At 33.1% G+C, this 12,524-nt stretch overlaps 1 protein-coding gene across 1 annotated transcript; it reads right to left on the bottom strand.

Annotated features, from left to right (window-relative positions):
• Positions 1 to 705: 705 nt before the first annotated feature.
• On the bottom strand, positions 706 to 12,174 carry LOC131940638 (aldehyde dehydrogenase, mitochondrial-like). Its single transcript, XM_059299347.1, has 14 exons — positions 12,066 to 12,174; positions 10,185 to 10,268; positions 9,016 to 9,120; positions 8,735 to 8,875; positions 8,259 to 8,385; positions 8,029 to 8,090; positions 7,670 to 7,798; positions 7,025 to 7,138; positions 6,430 to 6,532; positions 5,853 to 6,037; positions 4,807 to 4,971; positions 4,261 to 4,418; positions 1,971 to 2,045; positions 706 to 1,454 (listed from the first exon to the last, which is right to left on the bottom strand). The coding sequence occupies exons 2-14, from the start codon at positions 10,215 to 10,217 to the stop codon at positions 1,382 to 1,384; spliced, it is 1,470 nt and encodes a 489-aa protein (XP_059155330.1). The 5' UTR covers positions 10,218 to 10,268; positions 12,066 to 12,174; the 3' UTR covers positions 706 to 1,381.
• Positions 12,175 to 12,524: the final 350 nt, after the last annotated feature.

Here is a 12,524-nt window from a genome sequence, read left to right on the forward strand (position 1 = left end):
ACCCATTTTGGCGCCCCCTAAGGTCGGCGCCCGGGGACATATGTACCCCCCCCCCTCGCTACGCCTCTGGCAGGGTTTCTTTCAGTGAAGAATGGAAATGTGGGACTCGAGAGTGAAACTTGAGGTTACCATTTGTACACGCCGCTACCTTAAATAAGGCGTTTCTAAGAAAATATTTCTTTTCTCTCTCACAGTGTACAGGACAATATCTATGCACGATATGACATCCATGGTCCAAAACACAAGCTACCCCACATCACTGGGTACTAGGCTTATCACCTAACTACTAAACAATTGTCCAATATGACTAAGAGGCTGAGTGGTCAGATGGTAGAGCTTACAGCAGCTAACCAGACAGTTTTGAGTTCGGATCCCACACTCGAATTTGTACGCTGTTCTGGTGGGTACCTAACTCACGTAGGGCAAGTAAAGTAGCTGGACACAATCCCTTTTCATGCCAAGATCTTAGAAACAGATGAGCTCTACTTCATCTGCGCTATATTTCTTGGGCAGGAATGATAGATGATGATGATCTATAGAACAAACAGGTAATTAAAGAAAATCCACTAGTGAAAGTAGATGTGGGCTCCACGGGAATAAAGAAATTCATATTATAACACCCTAAAATAGGCTTAAAATAGAATATATTTAGAGTAGATAGTACAGAATGTGAAAAAATATTCACCAAAAAAAGTTATGTTTCAGTAAACTGTATATTTTAAAGAAATTTTATAGTCTAACACATACACAGCTTTAATAATGTCAAAGTAAATACTAAATACGACATGCTAGGATAATAACACAGATGACATAAATTGATTTAAATGCAAATAATTTTAACATGGTAATTATATTGGCATAATACAACTATAAAGGTATTTCAATATCTCATAAACTCCATAAACATGAGCAGTCACAGGTTGTCCGCAGCCTACTGTAGGGTAGATGTAAACACATTAAGTCATGTGTTTTTAACATGGTTCAGTGGTGAGTAAGGAATCAGAAAACTAAATACACTGTAGATTGATACAGGAGAGAATCAAAAGCATTTTATTGATTGCTACATTATCACCAAATTAGCTGTAGAAGAAAACAAATAATCAAAACATACAATGTAATTCTTATCTTTGAAAAAAAAAGTACTTTGCTATTTTTGAACATAAATATTCAACTTCTAGGAAAAATGAGCAAATTATACCACTTTTAATAAGTGAAAATCAAATACAATTTTGCAATAAAATAAAAGCTGTAGTTTTAACAAAAAATTGTATCCATAATTGTTATAAATTCACATTTAAAAAAATGTTTGATAAGAAAAAAGTACTGCAACAACATCTCAAAAGCATAAACCATTAGCCAACAAAATATTATGACTAGCAGCTTAAGAATTTTTTCCAGGGATCTGAACAGTCACAGTTTTAATTTCTGTGTACAGCTGAAGTGCATACTCTCCCCTGAAATGGAAAGAAAAAGTTTTTTTCAATTCAATAATACATTTAGGAGGTTCATAAGAACGTTGTCCAAAGCAGTTTTGTATGAATAAAGAAGAATTTTATACAAAAAAATGTTGGTTGCTATAATTTTGTGTGATAAATAAAAAAAAAATTTATAAAATAAATTTAACAAAATAAATTTAATGTGTGGCTACTAATATGAATATAGGCCTATATGCACATTTTGTTTTGAACTGGTAGTAGCCTACAAAAATACTCAATTTCAACATTGATACCAAGATTTTAAGTGTGACCCATGCTTTTAATTTCAGATTTAGGCCTACAATAACTGTGTACCAATAAGTTTGTAAAATTAAACGATCTGGGAGAAGTGGGTAAAATTTAGCTGCAAATTCCTACCCAGACAGGCAGTAAAATAAATAAAAGCTTTTAAAATGTTCATTAAAGCAGGCAAATCAAAATAAAACTTTAATGGGCAATAAAATGTAAATTGTTAAAGGCTGAAAATGTACTCACACTTCTCTCCCTTGTCCTGATTGTTTGTATCCACCAAATGGTGTTTGGGAGGAGACGATATCATAGCAGTTGATCCTATGTAATATAAAAAGATATCATAGCAGTTGATCCTATGTAATATAAAAAGATATCATAGCAGTTGATCCTATGTAATATAAAAAGATATCATAGCAGTTGATCCTATGTAATATAAAAAGATATCATGGCAGTTGATCCTATGTAATATAAAAAGATATCATAGCAGTTGATCCTATGTAATATAAAAAGATATCATGGCAGTTGATCCTATGTAATATAAAAAGATATCATGGCAGTTGATCCTATGTAATATAAAAAGATATCATAGCAGTTAATCCTATGTAATATAAAAAGATATCATAGCAGTTGATCCTATGTAATATAAAAAGATATCATAGCAGTTGATCCTATGTAATATAAAAAGATATCATAGCAGTTGATCCTATGTAATATAAAAAGATATCATAGCAGTTGATCCTATGTAATATAAAAAGATATCATAGCAGTTGATCCTATGTAATATAAAAAGATATAGCAGTTGATCCTATGTAATATAAAAAGATATCATAGCAGTTGATCCTATGTAATATAAAAAGATATCATAGCAGTTGATCCTATGTAATATAAAAAGATATCATAGCAGTTGATCCTATGTAATATAAAAAGATATCATAGCAGTTGATCCTATGTAATATAAAAAGATATCATAGCAGTTGATCCTATGTAATATAAAAAGATATAGCAGTTGATCCTATGTAATATAAAAAGATATCATAGCAGTTGATCCTATGTAATATAAAAAGATATCATAGCAGTTGATCCTATGTAATATAAAAAGATATCATAGCAGTTGATCCTATGTAATATAAAAAGATATCATAGCAGTTGATCCTATGTAATATAAAAAGATATCATAGCAGTTGATCCTATGTAATATAAAAAGATATAGCAGTTGATCCTATGTAATATAAAAAGATATCATAGCAGTTGATCCTATGTAATATAAAAAGATATCATAGCAGTTGATCCTATGTAATATAAAAAGATATCATAGCAGTTGATCCTATGTAATATAAAAAGATATCATAGCAGTTGATCCTATGTAATATAAAAAGATATCATAGCAGTTGATCCTATGTAATATAAAAAGATATAGCAGTTGATCCTATGTAATATAAAAAGATATCATAGCAGTTGATCCTATGTAATATAAAAAGATATCATAGCAGTTGATCCTATGTAATATAAAAAGATATCATAGCAGTTGATCCTATGTAATATAAAAAGATATCATGGCAGTTGATCCTATGTAATATAAAAAGATATCATAGCAGTTGATCCTATGTAATATAAAAAGATATCATAGCAGTTGATCCTATGTAATATAAAAAGATATCATAGCAGTTGATCCTATGTAATATAAAAAGATATCATAGCAGTTGATCCTATGTAATATAAAAAGATATCATAGCAGTTGATCCTATGTAATATAAAAAGATATCATAGCAGTTGATCCTATGTAATATAAAAAGATATAGCAGTTGATCCTATGTAATATAAAAAGATATCATAGCAGTTGATCCTATGTAATATAAAAAGATATCATAGCAGTTGATCCTATGTAATATAAAAAGATATCATAGCAGTTGATCCTATGTAATATAAAAAGATATCATGGCAGTTGATCCTATGTAATATAAAAAGATATCATAGCAGTTGATCCTATGTAATATAAAAAGATATCATAGCAGTTGATCCTATGTAATATAAAAAGATATCATAGCAGTTGATCCTATGTAATATAAAAAGATATCATAGCAGTTGATCCTATGTAATATAAAAAGATATCATAGCAGTTGATCCTATGTAATATAAAAAGATATCATAGCAGTTGATCCTATGTAATATAAAAAGATATAGCAGTTGATCCTATGTAATATAAAAAGATATCATAGCAGTTGATCCTATGTAATATAAAAAGATATCATAGCAGTTGATCCTATGTAATATAAAAAAATGTTTTTGTGATACTTTTTTTATAAAGTAAAATGTAAATTTTAAAATGGAAAATACAAAAATGGGCAACAACTGGTTGCTACAACTAGACAAATATGAGGTGAGTTTCCTTGTGACTACCACTGCTTCAGTCAGTTGTGAGATACAACATACAATTCATTATTCCAGAAAATGTGCCTGGTATGGACTATTATTAAGAAAAAAATAATTAAAATTCACTATGCCATTTTTTAAGTTTTTTAAAAGCAGTACTAACCAAACACTTCCAGCTTGTAGTGATTGAGAAATCTTGAAGGCTTTGTTGATGTCATTGGTGAGGACGCCCGCAGCGAGCCCATATTTGCTCTTATTGGCTCGCTCAATCACTTCCTCAGGGTCACTAAACTTAATTATGCTTTGTACTGGTCCGAATATCTTGTTAGAAGAAAACATTTGTAAAAATAGTTTCATTGTATCCATTTTCATATGGCCTACATATACTGTATTAATTTATTTTTACAAATTTAACCAGTAAAAAATTATCAATCTTCTCCTCCTCAGAGGGATTCAACATTTTTTCTGTCTGGTTACCGGTAGCAAAAATATCCTTTGACCAAGTACTGGCTAAAGTGGAAATTAGCAAGAGGTGATGAGGCTGGACATCACACCTACATCACCAAACATGCACTGGATTAGAAATCTCAAGACAGGTGGAAAATGACTGCTCAACACACAGGATGTGACCACTAATTTGACATCCCAGCTAGAGAGAAACATCATGAATTGTTTCCTCTGGAAAACGTAAGCAATTATTTGTACCCACCTCATCCGTGGCAATGCTCATGTTGTCAGTCACATCAGCAAAAACTGTAGGCTGGACGTAGAAGCCTTTGGTGCCAATACGATCACCGCCAGCAATAAGTTTAGCTCCTTCTTCCTGGCCTTTCTTCATGAAGTTCAAAACCTTCTCAAACTGACCTTTGCTTATCTAGAAATATTTTTTTAAAACCGTGTTAGCAATTTTAGAGGAAAACAAATTTTGTTAAAAATAGCATTCAATACAGTAAATTAATTTTTTTGTTTCACTTTCTATATTAATAGAATTGTTAAATTAATTAACATAACTGTAACTTTTAAGAAAAATAATAGCATAATTGTCACTATATTTCAGAATAAGGATGATAACTTCTGATACTGATCAGGGATAGCAATGACTGCAGTGATACATCAAGACTATACTGGTTGCATCCCCTTCTGCTGTTATAGTTGTCAATGCTGTTTTTGTAAGTGAGAAAGAGCTATATATTGCCTATTTGTGAGTTCAGTTGGTTGAGTCTTAGGTGTGGTGTATGAGATGCGACTCTACTGTTGTGTGAGGAAAATTCAGGAAAGAATTCTGTGTCTATTTATTTTCAGAGGTTTGCAATATTTTTTTTTTATAGTTTTATGTTATGATTAACTCTATTTAATTATTTTTGTATAATTCATAGCTGCTATTTTGTTAGCAAGCAATACATTTTTCTGTTTTTTTTTTACATATTTGTCCTGTTTTTTTTAATTGTTTCTTGTTCTATAAATTCATCTTTCCTTAAGACAAAAGGGCGAATACTCTACATGTCCCTAAAATATTGACATCTATAAAGGGCCCAAGGGGTCATCCATTTATGAGGTCCACAATTTTTTTGGATTTTGGACCCCCCCCCCCCACCACAAAAATCCACTTTTTTGCCTTATAAAAGTGCATATGCGTCCACAAAAGTCCATTTTTATTGGACCCCCCCCCCCCCCCCCCCCCCCCCGCGTGTGGACGTCATAAATGGATGACCCCCAAAATAAATTGACATTTGTTTTCAGTAGTGTATCACTCACAAGTGGACCATTTTGTGTGGCTGAATCAAAAGGATCGCCAACTATCCTACTGTTGGCAAGCTCTTTGGTCCTCTTTACAAACTCATCGTAGATGGTGTCCTGCACAAATGTCCTGGATCCAGCGACACAGTTCTGGCCATCATTGGTCATGATTGCACCCTGGGCAACTTTGGTGGCAAAATCAACTGAAAAGAATAATTATTTCACAATTTTTATTTTAAAATATTTTCCTTCTTTTATTTAATGGTATTTATATTTATAAAAATATCTACTGTTGTTACTATGAACATCGTAATTAGTTTGCAATGAATTGTTTACATTATAATTTGTTTAATCCTATCATCTTATTTTTTTAAAACTAATATCTTTTCATTTAAAAATATAAGTAAACATATTTCAAGAACATTCATGTTTTATGTTATTGATATTTTTTACATTTGTGAAGTCTCTAAGGTAAAATTTTTTGTTAAACAAAGCATTTAATAATTTCTTAAAAAGATGGTGAAAAAATTAAATAAATAAAATAAAAAGTTATGAACAATAACTGTTTTTTTTAAAACATGGTTATTTCCCTTACTGTCACAATCAGCAAAGACTATCAGTGGGCTCTTCCCACCTAGCTCCAAACTAACTCTCTTTAAATTACTTTGGGCAGCTGCTGTCATCACCTTTCTTCCTGTCTACAAGATACATAGAATAAATCTATCATTTACACAATCTCTTTTATCCTATTCGAACAATATACATAGTACTTAATTTAAAAAAAATGATCCCAAATTTTATCAATCTAAAGAATGACATTTTTGTCTAGACCTTTATGTGCCCTTGAGACCATCCAGCTGTAATGTGGTACTTGACTTAAGTTCAAGGAACAAATGTAGCTGAACATTGTGATATAAAATTTCCTTAAATCTTTGTTGTAAAATAGATGAACTCTACTCCTCTTGCCTACAGGATCACAAGGTCTAAATAAAAATATCCACATAATAAACAAAATAATCTTATGTCACTGATTTATGCCCAGCCCATAGATCTTACTTCAGTAAATCTGATAAATGCTACTGTATTACAACAGCGCAACTTACTTTAGTAGATCCAATAAATGCTACTGTATTACTCCCCCAACTTACTTCAGTAGATCCAGTAAATGCTGATCACTCCCCCCTACTTACTTCAGTAGATCCAGTAAATGCTACTTTGTCGATGTCCATGTGATGAGTGATGGCTGACCCCGCTGTGTCCCCATAGCCTGGGACAATGTTCAAAACACCTGGGGGGAATCCAGCCTGACAGAAATTAAACAAAAATGTTATCCACCATCACAAGGCTAGGAACATTTTTCTCAAGAGGTTACTCTACGAACAATTGAAGGAAGACTTTGTTCAATTATGATTTGTCAATAAATATAGTCTATAAGATAAGTAATTACAAACATCTTGTATCCCATTAGTAATCAAAAACATTAGGGTGTTTTATCAAAGTATTTTCTTATTAACAGTCTGTGTTATAAAATATAATTTCTCATGAAGAAGAGTAGAATGAGGGAATGATCCTCATATATATATATATATATATATATATATATATATATATATATATATATATATATATATATATATATATATATATATATATATATATATATATATATATACATATATATATATACATATATATATATATACATATATATATATATACATATATATATATATATATATATATATATATATATATATATATTTGTTTATATATATATATATACTTTGAGAAAGTAATACACCACATAAACAAAAACTGCCACAATTATGACTTACTTCCTTAAATAGCTGGGCACAGTAAAGGGCAGACAGGGGCGTTAACTCAGAAGGCTTGAGAACACAGGTGTTACCACAAGCAATAGCTGGGCCAACTTTCCATGCCATCATTAACAAGGGGTAATTCCACTGGAAATGAATATAAACTAATTTTATTAGACCATCATTAACAATGGGGTTATTTCACTTAAAATTAAAATTTAATATTTTCTTTACCCCATTATTAACAAGGGGTAATTTCATTGGTAATAAACATAAATATTTATGTAAATTTGTAGTGAATGAATTGAATGTTTTGTTTTAATAAGCCTAAGCAGAGTTACTGCCCTTTATAAAATTAGTGAGTTTAAGATACTCACAGGAATAATCCCACCACAAACACCAATAGGTTCATGACGTGTGTAGGTGAAAAAATTTCCATCTAGGGGAAAAAATTAGATACGAATGTTTATACAAGAAGGTTTGAGAATCAACGAGATTAAACATTACTAAAATTGTTGTTTCTTTCATAATTTTTATAAAAAAAATTACAAAGCTAATAGAATGTTCTTTTAATATAATGCTACACAACTTTAAAAATAATACCAACCAACTGGAATTGTCTTCCCACAAATTTTATCACACCATCCTGCGTAGTACTGATATAGGTCAATTGTCATGGAAACATCAACAACAGCTTCACTGCGGGGCTTTCCATTATCAAGAGACTCCAGTGACTAGAGCAATTTGTTTAAAAAGTTTTTAAAAAATAAATGAAAAGCTTAAAACTAAACCTAGTTCTAAACCAAACACTGATCTAAATTTTAAAATAACACTATGTCTAGCTCAAGCCAAACACCAAGCCTAAACACCAAATTTAACATTAGACATTACCCTTAACCTACTACAGACCCAACTTCCCTAAACCAACTACTTACCTATCTATACTATAAGCCTAACAATAATTTTTCAGCATTATAAAGTCATTACTGACATTTTTAAAAAGGTGGGTATGGTTAATTAATATGATTTTATTTCTTAAATATATAACAAGTTACAAAAACATAAACAAAATATGGCACGTACTGCCAAGTATTCAAAATCTCTTTGAAGCAAAGAAGCGAACTTTGCAATAAGTTGACCTCTTTTGGAAGCATCCATTGTTCTCCATGGGGAGCCAAGCTTGAAGGCTTTTCTTGCTGCAGCCACTGCCAGATCAACATCTTCCTGGTGGAAATAAGTGTTCATTCATGGATTTAAATCATTATAGGGTTATAACTTAGAGGCCAAATATGTTTTTTGGTAATAAATTATGGGAATAGACTTTTAAGTTTAATGTATAATCATTAGCAAAGTATTTGACAAACTTTTTCAGCAGCTTGAATATCACAAAGGACCTCTTCAGTGGCAGGGTTTAAAACTGGTATTGTTTTTTTGTTAACTGAGTTAACAAATTCATTGTTGATGAAAAGCTGAAATAAAGTACAATTTTGAAAATGTATTTTCCATGCTTGATGTTCTAAATATTAGTATGCACAGACAAGAATTTATTAATACAAAAAAAGTAATAATTATTAATATAATAATTAGACTCAGCGATCAGAATACCAGACTTTCTTACATTGTGGTCTGATTAAATTAAATCCATGTATTTAAAATTTAAAAGGGGTTGACGATATATTGAATAGAAGTAGTGTCATTTATAATTGTATATTAAGTGGTTTAGATAGGCCGAAATGTTCAACTTTGAAGTTTTAAGTTAGAACATTATTATACCTAAATAATATTAAATATCTCTCTTGTGTACTTGTAGCAAACATGAATGTTTGGTGTCTTTAAAAAATGTCACCAGTGTTTTTAAATACCTAGATCTAGTTCTAGTAGTTAACCGAACCGCACCAAGTTACTCTAGTTAGCGCGTAATACAACATTAGGCTGCAGTTAGCGGCTGAAATAAGGCATTTATCTTGTTCCTCTATGGCAGGGGTCTCCAAACTACGGCCCGCGGGCCGGATGCGGCCCGCGAGGTCCTCTCATGCGGCCCGCGGAGATCTTTTTGTCCACGGAAAAAACGTTTGTTGGTGATGGCTGAGGAACTTTGCCCAGAAAAATCAAAGACATGCCTGGAAGAAACTGGCCCCCGAACTGAAATGTGATAGTTAATGCGGCCCTCGGACTTAAAAGTTTGGAGACCCCTGCTCTATGGCGTAGGACCAACATTAAAAATTCTAGATCTACATTCTTCAACGAAAATAAATCTACTGCCCTAGCTTTAAAAAACAAAGCAACCTCACAGATAAATACTAGCAGGCAGGTTCTCTTTCAGTCGGCCCTAAAAAAAATCTGGCATAGTCAGATTTGAGCCTACATATTTGTGAAGCTTGTATTCAAATAAGAAAAATAAGTTTTATTAAATTACTGTACCGGAACAAAAAATAATTATCTCATCACACCCCCCAGCCCCCTCCCCTTCCATCACTACTCCAACCGATCCACATTGTCTATAGGGGATGATAAAAAATTAAGAATGTTTTACCTGTGTCTGATGAATCTTAATGCCGGCAGACATGGTTAGAAAATGGAACTCAGCTCACTTCTTACAATATGGTGTTCAGTTCTTCTGTAAATAAACACAAACTTATGTGAAGCCTTATCATACAGTGAAGCAGGATAAAGCAGAGCGTTGAAGTAATGCAACCTTAGATTACACCTAGGAGAAGGTTCTTGCAGCTTAAAAAATTTAACAAGCTGTTGAGTGTTCGTATATTCTCACAGGCAGAAGTGAAATAGGCTATAGAATGGTTATAGTTAAGTTCTTGAAAGTTTCATAGCTGGGGGGGGGGGGGGGGGGGGGGGGAAGGGGTTGGAAGGGGGGGGGGAGAAAGAATTATTATCTTGGATAAACTTACAACTGTATGTATAAAGCGTAAGTGCCCTTGCTTTTATTTGCAAAGGCAGCTCTCATAAACTTATTGTGAGAGATAACAAATATGGGCGGGGTGGGGGGGTATAAGTTGGGGAAGTTTGGTGGTGGGTGGGTGAAAATGGTAGTTGGTATGATTGGGGGGGGGGGGGGGTAAGGAAGTGGAAGGAAGGCTAGAGTGTGCAGTAGGAAGAGGGTCATAAATAAATAGTTTATACGCTTAAAATCAAAGTTAGTCTGTTAAAAGAACGTATCATTTGCATAATAACAGTCACATTTCTTAAGCCACTTGGTTGGCGATGTCCAACAATAGAGCGCTTAGGTACTAACACGTAGATTTTGAGTTCGATTTAGATCCATGAATAAATCCATTTCTAATGTTTAATTAAATTTATTTAATTAAATAGGGAGCAGAGGCGTAACTAGGGGGCGGGTGGGGATTTTCGCCCCGGGCGCCATAATGGGTCCAACGCCTCTGGCAGGGAAAAGTAAACGCGGCTGCGCATTGTACTGATCACACTACCTCTTCATATGCCGAGGTCTGAGAATCGAGATTTCATGAAGATTCTCTGTTACAAGACGAAAACTCACTCTCCAATAAATAAATAAAAAAAATTGGTGATACACCAGTTCAAAGTTCAAGGCTGTGGGTCCTGATAAAACATAGCAGAACAATTTACAAAAGCATTAGTTATAGCACGGAGAGGACTTAGGGCTGAATTAGGGCATATTTGTTTGGACCCTCGAGTGGGGGTGGGGTATACGTCTGTATATCTTATTGAATCCACCCCCGACCATAAGACCGCCTATGATACATGACCCCGAAAGCGGCTCGCTGTTGACATTTCCAAGTTGAACTATGAACCATTATGTAAACAATAAAACATTTCTTTTTGTTTGAACAGGAGATTTATAACTTTTTTTTTTAAAAACTCTCAGTGCACTAAGGTCAGAACTAGTCCCTCTTTATAGCGCGATACAAGCAGGTAGCTGGTTATCACTAAACACTTGTTAATTTGACTAATCGTGAATTGCTGGTATCTTTCACTCAGTCCTATTGTGGACCCAACATAGTCTAACGCCAGCTAGGGCAGAATTGAAATCCAGACACTCATCTAAATTTGATGGTCATGCAAAATGTGATGTTACTGGCCATACAAAATGTGATTTTACTGGCCATGCAAAATGTGATTTTACTGGCCATATAAAATGTGATGCTACTGGCCATGCACTCTATTGTTATAGAAAACAATCAACACAACCACAAATATGAACTCTAATACTAAACTGTACAGCCAAAATACTTTTTTAAAAATGTATTTACAAACTTTCAAATGAAAAAAAAACCCTATCTTTTTCAAAAGTAAAATTTAATTCTGTCTTTAAGATATAAAACTTTTTGTTTAAACCACCCAATTCTTTACAATGAACAATGCTAAAAAATAATTACCGTTTCTAGGCTATAGTGAAAGTAACAAAAAAAAAGCCGCTTACCTCCCTCTTCGTTCAGTTATCTCCCGTGGCTGTGGATAGTAAATGGCTGGCTTGAGGCTTGTGTGAAATAAAAACATCTCCTGTTTATATCCTGGTTGTAAAATTTCGCGTGGAGGGAAGGGTCGAGAGTTCTAAATTTGTTTTTATCAATTTGGCGAGCAGAGGCGTCAGAATACATTTTTGGTAGGTGGGCTGATGTAGTTGCGTAAGCAGGTTTTTGTCATGGTTTAAAAAAAAAGAATCGTATAATATATGTAACAATGTTCTATCATTTTATTTTGATGGTCGATCTTGATGAGACGGGATTTCAACCCTTTAGCCCGAACAACCCCCCCCCCCCCTCCCCCTCCGTGTATGCCATTGGGATGAGGGTGAATGGATTGAAAACAATGAAATGTGAGTTTGCTGAGCTTTGAAAAGGTCACAACAAAGATATTTTCCCACTATATATATATATAT

This window comes from Physella acuta, unplaced genomic scaffold (genome assembly GCF_028476545.2).
Source record: "Physella acuta isolate Inbredline_101_S28 unplaced genomic scaffold, ASM2847654v3 ptg000324l, whole genome shotgun sequence".
Classification (NCBI taxonomy): Eukaryota; Metazoa; Mollusca; class Gastropoda; family Physidae; genus Physella; species Physella acuta.